Genomic DNA, 19,666 nt, shown 5'->3' with positions numbered 1-19,666 from the left:
GTTTCATCCTCAGACTCACGCTCGGAGTGATATGGTAAAATCGACGTTATCGTCTACTGTACAGTGTGTACAATCGCTGAGCTTTAGGAAGCCTCTGCAAGGAACTGAGTATCAGTTATGGTAATGGGCTTTTGTTTCCGACGTGAGCTGTAAGTGGTAGACCAGTCACTTGAGACTGGGCCATCTGACCAATCAGAGCAGAGTAGGCTTGCTGAAAGGAGGGATTTAGAGAGACTGATTCATCAGACAAGTTTGAGAATCATTCAACTATGTGGTATATTATGAGAAAATTAAAGTGTTTTTTTTTACCTTTGATGCATGTAAACCATGTTGTAGGAGACCTCCAAAACAAAATTAAAATAGCATAATAGGGGCACTTTAAACATTTAGCGCATCTGTTTGTGTGGAATGGATGTTCCGAAATATAAAATCATTTAAAAAAAGACACTGATTCTAATCAAACAATTTATCGGTTTATTCATTTTAAAAGATAAGTATACAAACATACAAAACAGCAAAAATATATCTCATGTGGTTTTCAAGGCAATCTGGCTTCACATTAAAACATTTCATTTTTGTTTTTAATTTAGTTTATTTATATATTGTTGCAATGTGCATTTTCTTAAGAAACCATTATATTTTTGCCCATGCAAAAGTCACAATCATGACACTTGGATGGAGCAGGTGTTTAACAGAAATTGCTGTTAGATCGGATGGATCTCCACGTTAGGAATAGCCGATCCGATCCCGGATCCTGTCAAAAGGTGCCCATTTAGTGTATGTTGTGTATGTTTCAATGCCCAGACCTCATCTGACCAGCACAAATACAACAAGGGTTCTTATACCAAACTGCTTCACAACAACATCCCAAAGCCTTGAAATGCCGATATTTGTCTTATTTGTGAAGACAAACATTCCACATTCTATGAAACCACAATCATAAGAATAAAGAACAATAGAAAGGAAGTAATAAGTAATTTTTACCATCGTTTTACCATCTTGCAGGCAAACGATTCTGATAACTTAGCAAAGCAACAGCAAACTTCTATACCTTTTAAAGTCCCTATTAGTATACACTGGATACACTGTGCAATAAAAAAAAAAGTATTAACTCATAAAGATGTAAATTAAACTTTTGTATAATTATTATGGAATGCAATTTTTGGCTTCATTTGTCTTAAAAGCAACAACTAACTGTGCCACTATCTTCTGGCTACATGGCACCAGTCAATCGCAGGGTCCAACCCCAGGAGCAGGGCATCTGACTGGGGGCCAGCTGAGGCAGATGAACCTTCAGACCTGTGGGACTCATGGACTCCCACGAGAGGGACTGATAGCCAAGCAGCACCACCTGATTTGGAGAAGATTTGAAACAAGAAAAATAAAAGTTTTGCTTCAGATGTGAATGCTCTGAATCTTCTGAACACTTCTAATTAATTAAACAAGCCTTCACTAAGCTAGTGAGCGATATCTGAGAAACGCTATTGAGAGTGGATCGGACCAAGCAGCACAACAATCAGCAGTAGGGGGCATGTCCACTCATGATGGGGGAGGAGAGAGAGTGAGCCAATCAGCAGTAGGGGGCGTGTCTACTTATGATGTGGGAGGAGAGAGAATGAGCCAATCAGCAGTAGGGGGCGTGTCCACATGATGGAGGAGGAGAGAGAGTGAGCCAATCAGCAGTAGGAGGCGTGTCCACTCATGATGGGGGAGGATAGAGTGAGCAAGAGGGAGATTTCAAGAAAGACTGTAGAAAGAGAGATGTCTGAGAGACATTACAAAAGAGAAAAGTCAGAGGAATATCCCTAGAAAAAGAAGGGTTATGATCAGGCAAGAGCTTTAGGACCTGCGTTTATATTAGAAAAGCTTTCCAGCGCTGGAGAGACCTAGCCAGGAAGGCCTAAAAACAGACGCAGAGGATGAGTTGTTTCTGCTCCATACGTGAGTAACACTGGATTTGCTGTTTCACAGAACCAAGATATGCTGTTGTTGCAATGTTAGTTATGGTAGCAGGACAGTTTTGAGTGGCTTTGTTTGTCTAGAGCAGCTGGCGACTAACAAAAAACTCTTGCTTGTACATACTCTTGTGTACTGTGTGTTCATTTTTTGTTCTTCCTTGTTGTACGTTCGTCATCTTCGCTTTATTTTTCATGAAGCTTTATTTTGCTTCGCTTCAGCTATGATAAAGAGACGTTCACTCTTGCATTGTGTGTTTGTGTATTTTGGAGGCGGATCAATAAAGTGTGTTTTTTTGGGGCTAATTTGGGTAGATTCTCAGAAATCGCTTACTGCACCTTTAAGGCAGATGTCACTTACTAAGACATTTCCATCAAAATGAATTGCAGATTTGTGAACAGCAACTGAATGTGCTCAGACGGGATATTTGCATGAAATGTAACATTGCAAAGCATTTTGTTTACACAGTAATTTGATAAAAACTGCCAAACTGAATAATAATCAGGACAAACACTACCGTTCAAAAGTTTGGGATTGGTAAGATTTTTTAACGCTTTTGAAAGAAGTCTGAAGACTGCATTTATTTGATTAAAATACAGTAAAAAACGTAACAAAGTGAAATATTATTACCATTTAAAAGAACTGTTTTTAATTAAAAATATATATTTAAACGTAATTTATTTGTGTGAGGCAAAGCTGAATTTTCAGCGTTATTACTCCAGTCTTCAGTGTCACATGATCCTTCAGAAATCATTCTAATATGATGATTTGCTGCTCAAGAAACATTTATTATTATGATCAATCTTGATAACAGTTGTGCTGCTTCATATTTTTGTGATAAAAATTTTTTCAGGATCCTTTGATGAACAGCAGTTATTTAAATAATAAAACTTTTATAACATTATAAATGTCTTTACTGTTTAATGCATCCTTGTAAAATTATCAATTCTTACAAAAAGAAAAACTTACTGACCCCAAACTTTTGAATGTTAGTGTACATGGAAAAAAGGTTTATGGTTGGTCGCTAACGATTTAAAGCCGGGCTTAGCAAACAATCAATTATTCAATACAAATTTATTTTTAAAATATAATTTCTACAATATATACATTACCTGAGTCTTGGACACTGACACAATGGGGTCGCTTAGAACAACAGACCCATCAGTGGGCCATGAAAGAAAAAACGCATAGATTGCATTCTCCTTCTTATTCCATGTATACCTATTAGGAGAAAAAAGGATGCTTTCATTTAAAAGCAAATAAATTTGAAAGAGATTAAACAGAAAAAGCGAGAAACACAGACAAAGAGACAAACAGACATTTGCGTAGCATGTTACTGTACAATTCATAATGTTACTGACCAAACTCCAGGAGTGGCAGTGTCGTTCTGAACTCTCCACGCGCTGCTGTTGTAAATGCCTTCTCCGTTCACCTTAAGCCACTGACCCATCTGCCGCAGACGCTCCTCAAATATGGGCTTAATTAGGCCGTCATGTGTGGGGCCCACGTTCAATAGCAGATTCCCCCCACAGGATACAGTCTCCACAAGAGTCTGTAAGACAAACAGAGGACTTCTCAATGCTCAGTGCATTGATACACACTACCGTTCAAATGTTTGGAGTCAGTAAGATTACTTATAAGCATTAAATTGATCAAAAGTGACAGTAAATACATTTACAATGTTACAAAAGTTCACTGTTTCAATGTCAAATAAACGCTTTCTATTCATCAAAGAATCCTGACAGAAGATGTTTCAGGGTTTCCACAAAATATTAAGAGCAGTGCAACAGTTTTCAACATTGATAATATAAAATATGAATATAATAATAATGTTTCTTGAGCAGCAAATCATCAGATTAGAATGATTTATGAATGTGACTGGAGTAATTCAGCTTTGCATCACAGGGATAAATTACATTTTAAAATATATTCAAATAATATACATATATTATTCATTATAATATTCAAGTAATAATATTTCACATCACCATCTTACTGTTTTTACTGTATTTTTAATCAAATAATGTAGCCTTGATAAGCATAAGAGACCCAAGTGTGTGTCTGTGCAATTTGTTTTCCAAACTATGAATTCACTTTCTAACATTTTACTTTTTAAATTGACACAAAAATAGATTTTTAAATTGTCAGTAGAAAATGTAAACCTTGTTTGCCCATGCACAGCACGTTGCTATATGGTTGCGCTTACTGGAAAAAGAGCTCACTGTCACATCCACCATCTGGAGTGCCCTTGATCTCCACCAGAGGGCACTCCTCCCTAGTCCATTGTCATCTCACCATCTCACCTCCCATCTCCCATGACCCATTGCCTGGACTCATTATGCTTCATTTCTTTCAGCTGTGTCTCATAACCTGGTTAACTCTGGCTGTGTCCTTAAATAGGGCACTATTTGAGGGGACAGCCATTTGTAGTGGTGTACGAAATCATAGTTGGCGTTATTGAGTGCACTCATTCAATCCCACAATGCACCGCAATAACGAGTGTACAACTGGGCTGTTCAGCCCCGACAAAACGTTGCAAAACTTTTTTAAATGGAAACGGTGCTGCGTTGAACATCCTGTTCTGATGACGCAAGAGCGGCAAATATGGCAGCTGAGAAGGCCATTCTCGGAGCCTGATGAAATCAATATAAATACGTGTTTAATACTGCAAAATACATGCAATCACTGCCCTTGCCGTCCAGAATAAAAGAGAACATCCCCATCCCATTTCATTAACTTTTTTATCTCCTGGTAATCAATTCTAATTTAAATAATTTTATTTCTAGTTCTTACTTTTTTGATACCTTGTATTTTCTTTCTCATTTTTATGTAAAGCACTTAAAGGTGAACTATGTAGGATTTTTGCAGTAAAATATCCAGAAACCACTAGGCCAGTGTTATATATTTTGTTCATTTGAGTACTTAGAATATCCCAAATGTTTCCAACTATTTGTAAATCGTGAGAAATTGCTATTTTAACCAAGGAACCGGGACGTGTGAGCTATGCGTGTGAGGGAGTCGCCTGTCGATTGCGTCATATCTGCGTCACCCTCGGTTTCCGGTTTTATTCAGTGAAACACTTTACTCTCACAGCATTGTGAACAAGTGTCATAGCAGCCGCCGAGCGAACGTCATACCTTCCTTTTCAACACACTCAGATATGTCTAATGCTGTGTTCCAGGCAGGTTTTTGAGCCTGTAAATTACAACTTCAAACCACGACTCACGACTTCGTAGTGTTCCAGGCAAAGTCCCGCCAAACTGCCTGAGCGCAAGGAATTGTGTGGTAGTTAGATGTAAACAAAGCGTGGCGGACCGTACGGGGTGTATGCTCATTTACAATCATTTCTATCGCCAAAGGTGCTTACTCCTTGCTTATTTGAGGGAAATTGAGGAGAAAAACAGCGCAGACGGCAAGAAAAGCTGTTATACCTTTTATTTTACGTTATTTGTATGTTTGTTTCATAAACACTGCATCCGTAGGGGGCTGCCATTGTTGCTTCGCGGGCTATGTGACGTCAAAACTCGTAACTGGGAGTACATTGATCTAGTACGAGTTCATGGGTGGGAAGTCACGGGTTTGACTGCCGTTCCAGTGCACTTTCACGGGTAGAAGGTTGGAAAAACACGGGTTACGGGTTGCCTGGAACGCGGCATAATACGATAAACAGAGTTGCGTTACATCATACTCATGACTGGAAAAGAGGAAGTGGCGCCAGCAACCGTGTCATAATAAAAGTCCCACCGGCGACTATGCCATAATAACAGTCCCGCTCTTCAATCGCTCCTGCGGCCTTGCTCAGCTCTACAACACTCGGTCCTGCTCTGCTTCAGACTACAGTAATGTTAATAATCGCATCCATGAACATGATTTCTGCACGGGTCCTATCCTGACTCTTTTCCACCGGCTGTGAGGTGAAGACCACATGTCCCAAGATTCTGCGCTTAAACGTGCCGTCATCAAACTACGCCTTTGTTTTGAACAGGCGACCTCTAGTGGACGGAAAAGTTACATAGTGTAGCTTTAATTACCATTGTGTATGAAATTTGGTATATAAATAAACTTGCCTTGCAATGAAGCTAAAAATATAAACAACTACATCATCATGTTGATATGCTATATTTTTACTATAAAACTATTTCGATAATCATGTCTTCTAATATCTTCAATTGTTAAGTATACCGAGCTGCAGCGGACACAAAACTTTATTTGGACCCATTGTGCGAGCTGTCTCTTTAATACCGCGTGGTTTATATACATGTTGCTGCAGATTGGGCTGACATATTTGACACACAACCAAGCGAGAGAACACGTATCAAACCCTGTTGCACACCGGTGCATACCGTTTCCAGAAAGTTCAACCCGGAAACTGTAGCAAACATAGACCAATATGGACGTCGCAACTTCATTGGTTTCCGCTGAAGTAACTGAAGCCTCCGGAGGTCCGAATATGGCGCTGACATCTAGCGCAGATTTGGGGCCGAGTCTGCGCAGTAGCAATCTCGGGACCGGAATCTGCGCGGTAGAGAGCAGGAAGTCGAGGTGCGACATCCAAAGCCCGCCCACACTCTCATGGATGCAGAACAATTAATTATGTTGGAATCGCGTCCATCGCACCGCGGGACCTCCAAACATGCGTCAACGCGTCTTCACATTGACTTAACATTGAAATCACTCACTCCGGACGCTCTATTCGCGTTTGGTGTGAACGCAGCATGAGCCTTGTGTTTTCAGTCAGTCTTTGCGAAGTCTTGCTAGTGTCACATTGTATTTCTGAGCGCTTGCTCTTGTTTATGTCATCATGGTTTATGGTCTTGATTCCCTGGATTTGCCTGTGTTTTGGACCCAGTCATTGTTTGCCTTGGTTTTGTCCCTCTGCCTGTTACATGGATTATGATTTTGGATTGCCCCAATAAAGCTGTGTTTGGATCCTCAACAAAGGCTCAGGGCAGTTTGTGACACTCAAGTCTCAATGATACTTTGATACCCACAGTATACCATACAAGCCACTTGAACGGTAAGCAATACTAATAAAGGTGCTCATAGTTTGTATAGGCCAGTATTAATAATAATGATATACATTTTACTGATTCTTACACCACATTAAGATAAAATGACCTCGACCATGATAATTACCATAATAAATCACAATATTAATCAAAACAATAGAAATGGATCCAAGCATTAAACTGAAACGTATGGGATCAAGACACACACACTTGCTGCAGCAATCCTCATTTCACATGCACACAAGTGTCAGAGTGAATGAATGTACATGCAAAACTCACTCCTATCAGCTGTTCAATGGTGAGGTAATCGCTGAGTTGGGCTTCTCTCCTGTAGCCCCATGACTTCTGGTCTAAGCTCATGCAGTTCTCCCACTTGCGTTTCAGCAGGTGACCTGGGTTGTACCGATCTGAGCAGGTGTAATATCCGCCATGTTTACATATGCAGTCATATCCCCAGCGGTCATTGGTCACAACTGTGTCCTTTACAGGGCTGAAAACACACATTTGCCATCAGTTAGGTTACATGACTTCACTTAGACAGTTCTAGTCTGCAACTTGATTGGTTCTCTTCAATGTTATTATGACATTTAAATCAAAATGAAAGTCTTCAGTCTATGTCTGTTAGCTTTGAGTTCATCTCAAATCTTCGTCGCCTAGCCAGCACAATTTGGCCCTTTTCATACTCGCTCAAATCCTTACGCTTGTCCATTTTTCCTGCTTCTAACACATCAACTTTGAGAACAAAATGTTCACTTGCTGCCTAATATATCCCACCCAATAACAGGTGCCGTGATGAAGAGATAATCAGTGTTATTCACTTCACCTATTATATGTCATAATATTATGACTTATATACAGTGTATATATATGTATATATATACACAGACTGTAGTAATTGAAAATAATTTTGTATAAATAAAATATTGTCTGGTTCTAAGAAATATCAAAATGCAAAATATTAGGAATCAATATTATTGAAACAAAATACACTACATTAGTAAAAAAAAAAAAATTACGTTGTTTTTTAGCCTGCTTTGACTGGCTCACAAGCCCCCCTAAGGGAGGAAATGGACATTGAATTTGATATTTTTTTGTAATCTGCTGTCTTTGGACCTCATGTTGGTTTCTTGGTTTGTAATTATGACACTTAAGGTGTTAAGCTGTTAAAGTGGCCTTACCTCTCGTTATAAAGCCAGGCGAGGAACCCTGTGCTGTTCCAGTAAGTGTCGGGCGCATCTCCGTCACCATCAGACCAGAGCAATTCAGGTTTGAATTTGTTGATTAGCTCATACAGCTCAGGCAGGGTCTTTGTAGTAGGGAACACATTGGTTTTGAAGAAGTTGTCAGCATCAGATTTGAACAGAGGGTTAAACCACTCAAACAAGGAGTGGTAAAGCCCCAGACGCAAATCACTATGTTTCCGTAAAGCACTGGCGATTTCATCCACCAGATCCCGCTTCGGCCCGACCTCCACTGCGTTCCAGGTCCACGAGTACTTTGAGCCCCATAGTGTAAAGCCTGAGGAATTGAAACACATGGGTGAATCGCACAAATCATATTAAGAATATGTTCGGGTCTTTCAAATTTTTAGCATTTTGTGATTTCATAGTGTATTCCATAGTACTACAGTATTTTTTTTTATATAAATAAAACTATAGTTCCCTATTCCTTGGTTATTAATTAGCTCTACATAATTAGTTCTGTTTTACCTTGATTAACCTGTCTGTGTATTTAAGCCATTAGTTTCGTCAATTTGTTTTTTTTTTGTATAATCGTTCTCCTGAGATTTCCTGAGAGTTCATTTTTAAAGACTATTTCATTGAATCTCAAGTGTCACACACTTCACTGCAACAACCAAACGTGATACGCAAGGCATCAGATGGTAGTACCATGGTTTTTTACATTGTGATTTTACAGTAATGAGAATATAGTCAGTATAATTACAGAAAAACTTAAAAAGTTCACTATTCCAAATGTCAATTGTTTATTTTGCTAGTATTTTGCTACACTGTAAAAATGTCCTGCTAAATTTAAGGTAAAAAACAGCAGCTGTGGTTGCCAAAAATGTGCAGTTAAAACCATAACAATGGCTGTGTCTGTAAGCTTAAGTAGCTGACTTGTTGCCTTGCTGCCTTGCTGCCCTATCAGGCAATGACTTTGCAGGCAGCGTTTGTGCATGAAGGTACAGTACCAGTCACTTCTGCTCACCAAGGCTGCATTTATGTTATTAAAAATACAAAAAAGCTGTAATATTGTGAAATATTATTAAAATGTAAAATAACTGTATTCTATTTGCAAAGATGAATTTTGAGCATAACTACTCTAGTCTTCAGTGTCACATGATCCTTCAGATATCATTGTAATATGATGATTTGCTGCTCAAGAAACATTTATGATTATTATCAATGTTGAAAGCATTTGTACAAAACATTTTTTTTTTAGGATTCTTTGATGAATTGAAAGTTCAAAAGAACAGTATTTATCTGAAATAGAAAGCTTTTTGTTCTACCGTTCAAAAGTTTTGGGTCGGTAAGATTTTTTTTTTTTGGGAAAGAACTTAAAGAAATTAATACATGTATTCAGTAAGGACGCATTAAATTGATCAAGTGACAGTTTAGACATTTAAAATGTTGCAAAAGCTTTATATTTCAGATAAATGCTGTTCTTTTGAACTTTCTATTCATTAAATAAAATTGTACACAACTGTTTTCAACATTGATAATAATAATAAATGTTTCTTGAGCAGCAAATCTGCATATTAGAATGATTTCTGAAGGATCATGTGATTCTAAAGACTGGAGTAATGATGCTGAAATTTCAGCTTTGAATCACAGAAATACACTTCATTTGAAAATATATTCAAATAGAAAAGTTATTTTAAATTGTAAAGATATTTCACAATAATACTGTTGTTTTTGCTGTATTTTTGCTTAAATAAATGCAGCCATGGTGAGCAGAAGAGTCTTCTTTCAAAACCATTAAAAAATTTAATGATTCCAAACATTTGACTGGTAGTGTATAGCTCATGAAACTGATTTCAGACATGCGTTCGAGGCAGCGTAATGGTTTAATGATCTACAAAAAAAGCAACAAAAAAAAGAGCACGTTTTGGTGATAACTAAGCAAATATATAATCACTATCATAATAATTTCTCACTTGACATCAGAAATGGAAAACGTTGGTCAAAACCACACATTTGCACACAAACTGACTACCATCCGCATCTTTCAGACGCCATTTATTTTTAGCTCAACTGTCACAGAATGGAAAGCACAGGATTGTGGGATATCAAAGGCTGCCTGCCTTCAAAAATCGATCAGATGAAGGTATCTCAGGGGGCAGGAAGTGAAGCTATTGGATTCGGATGTGCCTTGATGCCTTTCTACCTTGGAATGTGTCATGGCATTTTGGTGCCTGTGTATTTTAAGTTATATCATTTTAATTTACCAATCTACTTGAACCACTAAAATCACATGATGAATCCATAATTTTTTTGCCTATCCATAAAATATGGCACAATAGACTCATAAACACAAAGATCATCAGGGAAACACAACTGACAATAAAATAACGCAACAAGAGTTCAACTAAATAACAGAGAATGTAACACCAAACACCCTAATGTACAGTACATTACTGATAACAAAAATAAGAAGATACAAAACTATTTAAAAATAAATAATATCATACTGTATAGGGTGTCACACTTCTGGTGTCACACTTCTGGAAATGGATTTTTACTGTTTTTCACTGCAAGTTGTATGGTAAATAGTTTTTACTTTAAAAAGATAATAGATTTGACAGTATTTTATAGGAAATGCACATAGAATGTTATGTTAAACCATTTATAGTAAGGAATTTCATAGTTAACCAGTTAACCGTTTTTTTACCATGGCATTTTTACAGTATTTTTTATTTTATTTTATAAATTGTAATTATGTAGTATTAAAATAATTAGAGTTGACCGATATGCACAAATGAAATGCAGTGCAGGTGCAGTCATTTCTCACAAACCTTCATGGTGTTTGGTTGTGAGCACAATATATTTGGCTCCAGATGAGGCAAAAATGTCAACCCACTGTACAGGATCAAAGAACTCAGCCTTGAACTGAGGTGCAAAGTCTGCGTAGGTGAAGCCAGGAGGATAATTCTTTTCCATAAAGTTAACATAAGATGGGAATTTCCGGCCCTGCCAGTACCACCTGTTGGAAAACAAAACGATTAAAGCACAATTATTAACCTCAAATATATAAACACAAAAACATAAAGTGACCAAGGTCATTTATCTCATAAATGAAAATGATTAAAAACAATTTGAATGATTTGCATTCAGATTTTTTTTTTAGTGAAGATTAAGCACATTGTAATGTTTAAAGTCTAATTCTTATTACTGCAATAAGGGGGGGGGGGGGCAATGACACTAAGAATTTACACCTTATGTTAGTGTTTTTTAAACTGTTTAATTGAGATTTTTTAAATCATTTTTTTTTAATCATTTTATTATATTTTTTTCTATATAACTCAAAAGTAAAATGTCTGGAGGAGGCATGGGGATTCCATTTTCATGGAAAAAAACATGCTAAATATGATCATTTTACAAACATAGGCTTCATTTTCTTTGGATTTTGGGGTCGTATGGCCTGTTTTAATGTTATTCACTCGCATTCACATTCAAAACATCATAATATTGTAGAACCTTGAAAGTGCCATGATACTTTCTGGTTCTTTTTTTGTTAGTGTCATTCACACAGTAATTATGCTGATGCTCTTTTGCATTTAACTTCCTGGTCATGTGACCTGATGTTGCCACATCCACTGTATTATATTAACAAACATCTTTCACACATCTTACATGCAGTAGTTTGTGGAAACATGATTTTTATATTTATATATTTTGATTCAATTTGAACTATTATACATTATCTTATTTTGTTATTATTATTCCCAGTTCTTGAAATAATTAAATCAATTATATATTTTAATGCTTATGTAATCTAATGATGTCACACTGCATGCAATATAACCTGTATAAGCAAAACTGCCCAAACCAACTTGGATATGATTTCAAATATTCAAATGTTTAACAAAAATGTTAATTAAGCAAAAATAGATTTTGCACACACCCATGCATAAAAAAAAGGAACTTTCACTGTTGTTAGTTGCACTCAAATCATCCTTGTTCACATTACTTAAAAAACTCATGTAACTAAATTTACTTAGATTTACTGAGTTGTTTCTACTAAAAATGAGTATTGTCAGCTTCAACTTAACATTGCTGAGTGAAACGAACAAACTGGGCAGTGGATCTGTAGTTCCCAGCATGCTTTGCAAGGGACTGCATTAGGAGGGTAAATTTAGGGATTAAAGTGTTATTTTATGTTTTTCAGTAAAGGGAAAGATGTTGTTAGTTTATGTTAGTGTTATGTTCAGTAATGTTGGACATTTAGAGGAGTTTCTGTAATTTTGTGGTTACCATTATGCAGAAGAGTGGGGCCTGTGTTTGGGCTGTGGCCACTCATACACTCATTAATTGGATGGACTTCCTGTTCTCAATTAAGTTATTTTTAATTTGTTTCTAAAAATATGCTTTTTGTTATATTTAATAGTTTTCCACTTTCACTTGTAGATCAAGTATTTAAATTAATAAGGTAAATTAAATCAATAAATGTGTTCACCTAACATAATAAACTTTTATAAATTGAACATAACATTGTCAAGTAAACTGCGCATATAAATATTATGTAACAATAATAATTCAAATTGTTTGTGTTTACTTAAATACATTTTGTCAGCTTTACTTGACTTTCTTTTGTTCATATAACGAAATTGTTATTTGTAAAAATGACTCAATATAGTTGTGTGGAACCACTTGACGCAGCTTTTTTAAGTAAATTCAACAAATTATTTTTTGAGGGTGGATGTATAGTGGAAATTTCCCTTCACTGAAAGTTGTCCATGGCTTTAAGTACTGCAAAAACTAATTTACTTTGTGCATGAACACAGTGAGTAAACTTGCACCTGATGTTGGTCTTCAAACTTTTGACACACAAACAAAAATATGACACCAGCAAAGCTCATTTTTTGAATCAAAGGCGCAGTAAGTGATTTCTGAGAGTGGATCGGACTGAGCAGCACTGCACTGTACACTTCAGCAGTCGGGGGTGTGTCTGCTCATGATGGGGGAGGAGAGAGAGTGAGCCAATCAGCAGTAGGAGGTGTGTCCACTCATGATGGGGGAGGAGAGAGAGTGAGCCAATCAGCAGTAGGGGGTGTGTCTGCTCATGATGGGGGAGGAGAGAGAGTGAGCCAATCAGCAGTAGGGGGTGTGTCCACTCATGATGGGGGACGAGAGAGAGTGAGCCAATCTGCAGTAGGGGGCGTGTCCACTCATGATGGGGGACGAGAGAGAGTAAGCCAATCTGCAGTAGGGGGCGTGTCCACTCATGATGGGGGACGAGAGAGAGTGAGCCAATCTGCAGTAGGGGGCGTGTCCACTCATGATGGGGGAGGAGAGAGAGTGAGCCAATCTGCAGTAGGGGGCGTGTCTACTTATGATGGGGGAGGATAGAGAGTGAGCAAGAGGGAGATTTGAAGAAAGACTGTAGAAAGAGAGATGTCTGAGAGACATTACAAAAGAGGAAAGTCAGAGGAATATCACTGGAAAAAGAAGGGTTATGATCAGGCAAGAGCGTTAGGACCTGCGTTTATATTAGAAAAGCTTTCCAGCGCTGGAGAGACCTAGGCAGGAAGGTATAAAAACAGAAGACATGTTTCTGCTCCATACTTGAGTAACATTGGTTTTGCTGTTTCACAGAACTAAGATATGCTGTTGCTGTAATACTATACAAACAGGACAGTTTTGATTGTCATTGTTTGTCTTACTAAACAGGTTTTTAAATGAGTGCATGGTGCAGAGTACAATGCACAGGTTTAAGACACTTGAGTAGGCAAAAATCAATATATCGATATATCGCACAAAATATGTACATGATCTCAATCATTTTTTTGTGATGCAATATATCGGCCATTATGTATGTTTACATGATAATGAATGTCACCAACATTTTACTCGATTGTACTGTCATTTTGTATGTTTTCCGTGACGGAGGCGAAAGTGGTTCGGGCAGTTCCTTCATACACAGAGCGGTTATCGGCAGGTGAAAAAAGGCGCCATTTGAGGCGTTATAGTGTTTTCCTGACATCTATTGACAGTTTGGAAGAATAAGCCCAAATGGACTCGATTTCAAAGCCACAATCCCCTGTTCCGGTGCACATATAAATGTCAACGCAGAATGACGAGTGTTAAAGCCGTTTCACAAGGTAAAATGTTTATTCACTATTTATTCCATTTTAATTTTTTTATTCAGGATAATATATTTTTACCCTTAAAGGGGTGGTAAAACACATTCTTTTGAAGGCTTGACTGTGTTTGTGGGGTGCACTGTAACATGTGTTCATGCTTCGTTTTAAAAAAATTGCCTTATTTTTCATATATTTGACCTTTATTCTACACTGCTCTGTCCCTCCTTGTAAAACGGTCTGATGCTTTCCGGGTTGTATGAAGCCAGTCCCTCAAAAATACGCGATGGGCTCAGATTGGTTAGCTGGCCCAGTGTGTTGTGATTCGCTAACCGCCTAGTGCACGTTTGTCGGAAACGCCACGCCCCTTACCTTTACCGGAGGCTGTGCTTTGGTCAGTATTAGAAACAACGGCGTCAATAAAACCATACCAATCTGAGCCCGAATCAGACCCAGAACATTTGAGTGAAGATGATCGAGCAGAACCTGTTCAGTCCTCAAGAGTAAAGACTGCGGATCTATAATCGCTACTGAATGGCACTTTAACTTTTGTATTTTTAGAACGATTATAGCAAAATATCTGTCGCAAGAACTAACCCAAAACGAACACTAAACACTGGCTTTACTAGTAAGTTAGCCAAATCACACACAGAACCATGTTTAGCATGCCTGTAGATAAACAATACATAAAAGCTCTAATCAAAGAATCATTTACACTAATGTCAGGTTCGCTGTTGAGATTTTAACGTTAGTGTTTGTAACGTTAGGTGTTCGTCGGATAACGTTAAGTATGAATAAGCATTTAACAGACTGGTTTGCAGAACAGCGTTGTCATCTGTTTACTTCCTTGCTACAATGTACAACCTATTACAGGAAAACACATCGATGAAAAATAAATCAGACTTACAGGTTGTGGCCCGTAAACAGCTTCTGTTTGTAAATCCAGCTTTCAGGACAAGCCGTTGTGCATATCCTGCATTGAACTCGCAAAGTTTGTGGAAGTTTTCCTCCGTGAAATGTGCAGCGCGCGCGTCGTGCATCCACGCACTGGCAGTGTTTTTTTCACGCAGCTGACGTTGTGCAAATCCGGCATTGAAATCGCGAAGACGGTGGATGTTTTCCTCCGTAAGATGTGCTGCAGGGAGCCCTGCGCGCGCCTGATTCCCTCTGTCTCATACACACGTGCATATAACATGCTGTATGTTAAACGCTCTGCAACGCACCCCCGTCCCAAGGAGGGCTGAACAGAGCAAGTACCCCAGACCTGCAATCCGGATGAAAATAACAGCATTTCCTTGGCATCGCGGCAACAACACTCCAGCCTAACTATACCACAACAGCGCCGCGATACAAAATGGCCTCACCCCCCCTTATTTAATATTCTCGGAGGAGGGGTTTATGTAAATATTGAGCCTGGTGATGTCACCAACCCTGGAGGAATGTCTGTAGTCGCCTAGCGGCCGTTTGCTGTAGTCCTTACAAACTGATTTCTTTAAAAGCAAATATCTCCCTTTGCTTTAAACTTTGAACGTTGTAACTTTGCAGATGTTGTTTATGCTCAAGCAGCAACATTACACGCTAGCTAAAGTTAGAATAGTGAAATCGTGGTTTACCACCCCTTTAATTTCCATGATCTAAAGAATTAAAAGGTTGTCATTTGAAAGTGTGTAGGTCTACTTGCATTATTATGCTGTTATATTAGGATTATATATTCAGTGGCATACAATAGTCTTAAAATGACAATGATATCGTTTATCGCAATTATTTCTGGGACGATATATCGCGAAACAAAAAGTAGTTATCGTGACAGGCCTACACTTGAGACCTACTATTGGCCTGCTTGATCTGATTCTCCCTCTATCATTCATGTGTACACTCCATCAAATTATAATTGTTCTAACATTTTCAACATAAATTCTTATTTTATGCATTTCTCCGAAGAAGAAAAAAACACCAAGGCCTGGACCCACTAAATTCTACAAAGTGCCAAGTTAATGGTACAACAATTGGCTATAGTACTACAAATAAAAATGCTTGATAAACATTTACATAAATTAGTAATGAAATTACTTTTATGTGAGAAACGTCTGTCAAAATAAACAGGCCTTGTGTAACAACAACAACAAGTCACATGACCGGGAAGTTAAACAGATTTGAATATTTAAAAAAAATCAGATCACATGATCAGAAATTTAAATAGATTTAAATCATTCAAAAAAATTGAGTAAAATTAACAAAGAGATATATTTGTTAAAGGCAGTCCTTTCAGAAAAATGCTGCTTTTTTTTTGTGATTGTTGCGGGGAAAAATCCTTGATTATGCGGCACGTTTTCTTAAAAAATGCAATGGAAAATGCGGGATATTTATGCAATTTTATGTGATAAAATTGCGGGAACTTGCAAAAACTGCGGTTTGATGAAAAAGAGAAAAAAAGCACTACATTACAGAAAGTGCTGGGAATATTTAAGTTCTCATCTTGTTTTATTGAAGACCTTAATAAACACATGGCTCAAATTTACAAAACATTGAGTCAAATTGAGTTACAAAAATTGAGTCAAGTTCTGTAGCTTTACTAAAGGAATATGCTACAACTTCTGAAAAAATTAATAAATAACTTCCTGTTTTACAGAGGTAGCTATACAAAACAGACATTTGAGTGCTTCCAATGCACAAAGTGCAATCTCTTAAAGGGTTAGATATTTTTGTTGAAATCCGATGGCTCAGAAAGGCCTCCATTGGCACAACACTGTGCACTAAAGAGAATATACAAAAGAGAATATGACGCAGATCCGGCGTTCGGACATATGACCCAGAAGCGATTTGTTTACAAGCAGAGGAAGATGCGCGTATCTAAGCTGTTGAATTCTACATTGATCGTGCTTTAGGTCTCGGCGTAGTTCTCAAAATGGGATTAAAGTGTGTATTTCGTGGATTCCCGAACCCCGGCGCTACGTCATATTCTAGCACATGCGTCGTGGAGGCACACACGGAAGACAAGAACAAGTTGGATAAAGGTGTTATTTAGATTTTTTTTGCGCACAAAAACTATTGTCGTCGCATCGTAAAATTATTGTAGATCCACTGTGGTGAGATGGACTTTGTAACGACGTTTTAAGTGCCTTTTATGGATATTGGAAGTGTGAATGTACTGAATGCCAATGGAGGCCTAACTGAAGCCTTTCTCAGCCATCAGCTTTCAACAAAAATATCTTCATTTGTGTTCCGAATATGAACGGAGGTCTTACGGGTGTCGAACGACATGAGGGTGAGTAATTAATGACAGAATTTTCATTTTTGGGTGAACTAACCCTTTAAAATAATCGTAATGTTTTAGCTGTCACATGCTCACAGTCAGCCTCACAATACATGACATGTTATGAGTACGTCTCTTCATTTTTGCATGGTTTTATAATGTTGATTGAGACGTATGACATTTTTATAGTCAGGCATAACAGAGGCCATCATAATAATTGACTGTTAAAATACCACGTGTTAGATTGTGTCATGTATTGTGTACTGTACTCTATATGAAGTGCTTTCAAGGACACAGCTCAGGGCAGGCAGAAGTAGGCCTATAACAAAAGATGAATTAATTGGTCAAGTCCTAGACTTAGCCCTAATTTATGTCTATTTATTTATATAAAATGAACTTGTTGAAAAGAGGGGAGAGCATCCAGCTGGTAGGTAGTGCTGCTGCATACATCACAATGTGTGCTTTAAATATTTAAAGGACAGGAAAAGTCATATTATTTCTATTCAGGTTTTTGAACAAGTTCAACTCAATGTTCCTTATTTCATTAACTTCTCTATCTTTCTCTCTCTTGGGAGTCAGTGAAGACGTTGTCCATGAAGTTCTTCCTATGTGGTTCACGTCACTAACAAATTTGTTTTTGTGGGTGTTCAAATTAAACTGTTGCGATATATTATTTTACAAAATATACACCATCTTAAATCTACCCCCAGAGTCATCCTTGTGTATTCACTCTGTACTGGAAAATGTGATTGGCTGAAAAGGCTATACCAATCCTTGTTTATTTTACTTGATGAGTTATTAAATTATACAACTTGGACCCAATAATTACTCAACATTCCTAGAAACCAGATTTAATTGCAATAAAGAAAGCAGTATTTGGGTGTAATAAACCTTTAAAACCCTCTAAAAAAAAAAAAAAAAAAAAATGGGTGAAAATACTGCCTTGGTGGCACTTGTTTCGGATCTTCAAAACGAAGGTCCTGGAAATGCGTTCCTGGGATTGCGGTTCTCCGATTCGGTAGGTGGCGCTGTCACAAAAAATAGGGTCCTAGAAATGCGGTCCTGAAAGTGCAGACGGATAATGTTGCCTGAGACCCGCGATGACGGATTGATTGACAGCTGTCTGACTCGCGAGTCGCAAAGATGGAGAATGACTGGAATGCAGCATCAAGTTCATGACCAGGAAGTGAAATTATTAATTAATTAGAATTTTTTTATAGCCTATATATATTATATAAAATTAACAAAGACATTTTCCCAAAAACAAATGTCATACATGTAAGATGTGTGTGAGATAATGTTAATATAAAACAATGGCATTAGAGCATCGAGTTCACATGACCAGGAAGTGAAATAGATATTATTATTATTTACTTTTTATTATATAAAATTAACAAAGACATGTTCCCAATGACAAATATCATAAATGTAAGATGTGTGAGAGATTTTTGTTGATATAAAACAGCGGGTATTGCAGCATTAGTTCATATGACCAGGAAGTGAAATAATATTATTCGTTCAAAACTGGTCTAAAATGTGGAAAGACATGTGGTTTGACATCTGCAAGTCAAAACACTAAGAAGTTAAATACGTTAGGTGTCTTTACTTTAAGCATAACAGTAAACTGTTAAAACATATCTATAAATAATGCATGAATAAGATAGCTACTTCGTTTTTGAAGCTGAATCGTTACATGGAAAAGTATAATGCATGTAGTCACAGAAAAAAAAACGCTAATATAATCATTCACTTTTGACCGTTTTGCGCGCAGTCTTTTTTGCAGACTTACCAGAACCATTCACTGCCATAGCTGGGAACTGAAAACACTCCCCAATGAATGAATATGCCGACTTTGGCTTGATCGAACCATTCCGGTATAGGTCTCGAATCAATTGATTCCCATGTAGGCTGGTATTGACAGAGACAGCTGCCAAATAAGAGAAAAGAAAGGGATAAAACACTCCAGTGATGCATTGTGCTGCTGCTGCTTCTGAACACAGCGATCAATGACAGTTTGTTTCATATTGCTGGTTGTCGGCATAAACTCACGTGATCTGTCACACACCTGCCAACTGCAAAACGAAATGGTCATGTAACCCTAAACCAAATTTTCTGAGATTCTAACAGAAGTAACTGTGTTGAACATCA

The 19,666-nt window shown here is 37.6% G+C and overlaps 1 protein-coding gene across 1 annotated transcript; it reads right to left on the bottom strand.

Moving 5' to 3' along the window:
- Positions 1-459: 459 nt before the first annotated feature.
- fuca2 (alpha-L-fucosidase 2) lies at positions 460-19,577 on the bottom strand. Its single transcript, XM_079832370.1, has 7 exons — positions 19,308-19,577; positions 10,981-11,168; positions 8,144-8,483; positions 7,245-7,455; positions 3,318-3,508; positions 3,069-3,177; positions 460-1,351 (listed from the first exon to the last, which is right to left on the bottom strand). Exons 1-7 carry the CDS (start codon positions 19,490-19,492, stop codon positions 1,214-1,216), a joined length of 1,362 nt encoding a protein of 453 aa, XP_079688496.1. The 5' UTR covers positions 19,493-19,577; the 3' UTR covers positions 460-1,213.
- Positions 19,578-19,666: the final 89 nt, after the last annotated feature.

The sequence above is a fragment of the Gobio gobio genome, assembly GCF_949357685.1.
Source record: "Gobio gobio genome assembly, chromosome: 13".
Classification (NCBI taxonomy): Eukaryota; Metazoa; Chordata; class Actinopteri; order Cypriniformes; family Gobionidae; genus Gobio; species Gobio gobio.
The sequence above is the reverse complement of the archived record's forward strand: the minus strand, read 5'-3'. Positions and strand labels throughout refer to the sequence as shown.

Bases quoted from the DNA above. Each gene is read 5' to 3' on its own strand.
- fuca2 (XM_079832370.1), bottom strand. From the start codon at position 19,492: ATGCATCACTGGAGTGTTTTATCCCTTTCTTTTCTCTTATTTGGCAGC. The intron at 11,169-19,307 runs GTAAGTCTGCAA...GTTTTCCAACAG, and splicing joins TATGGCAGTGAATGGTTCTG to GTGGTACTGGCAGGGCCGGA. The intron at 3,509-7,244 runs GTGAGTTTTGCA...TTTGTCTTACAG, and splicing joins CCATTGAACAGCTGATAGGA to ACTCTTGTGGAGACTGTATC.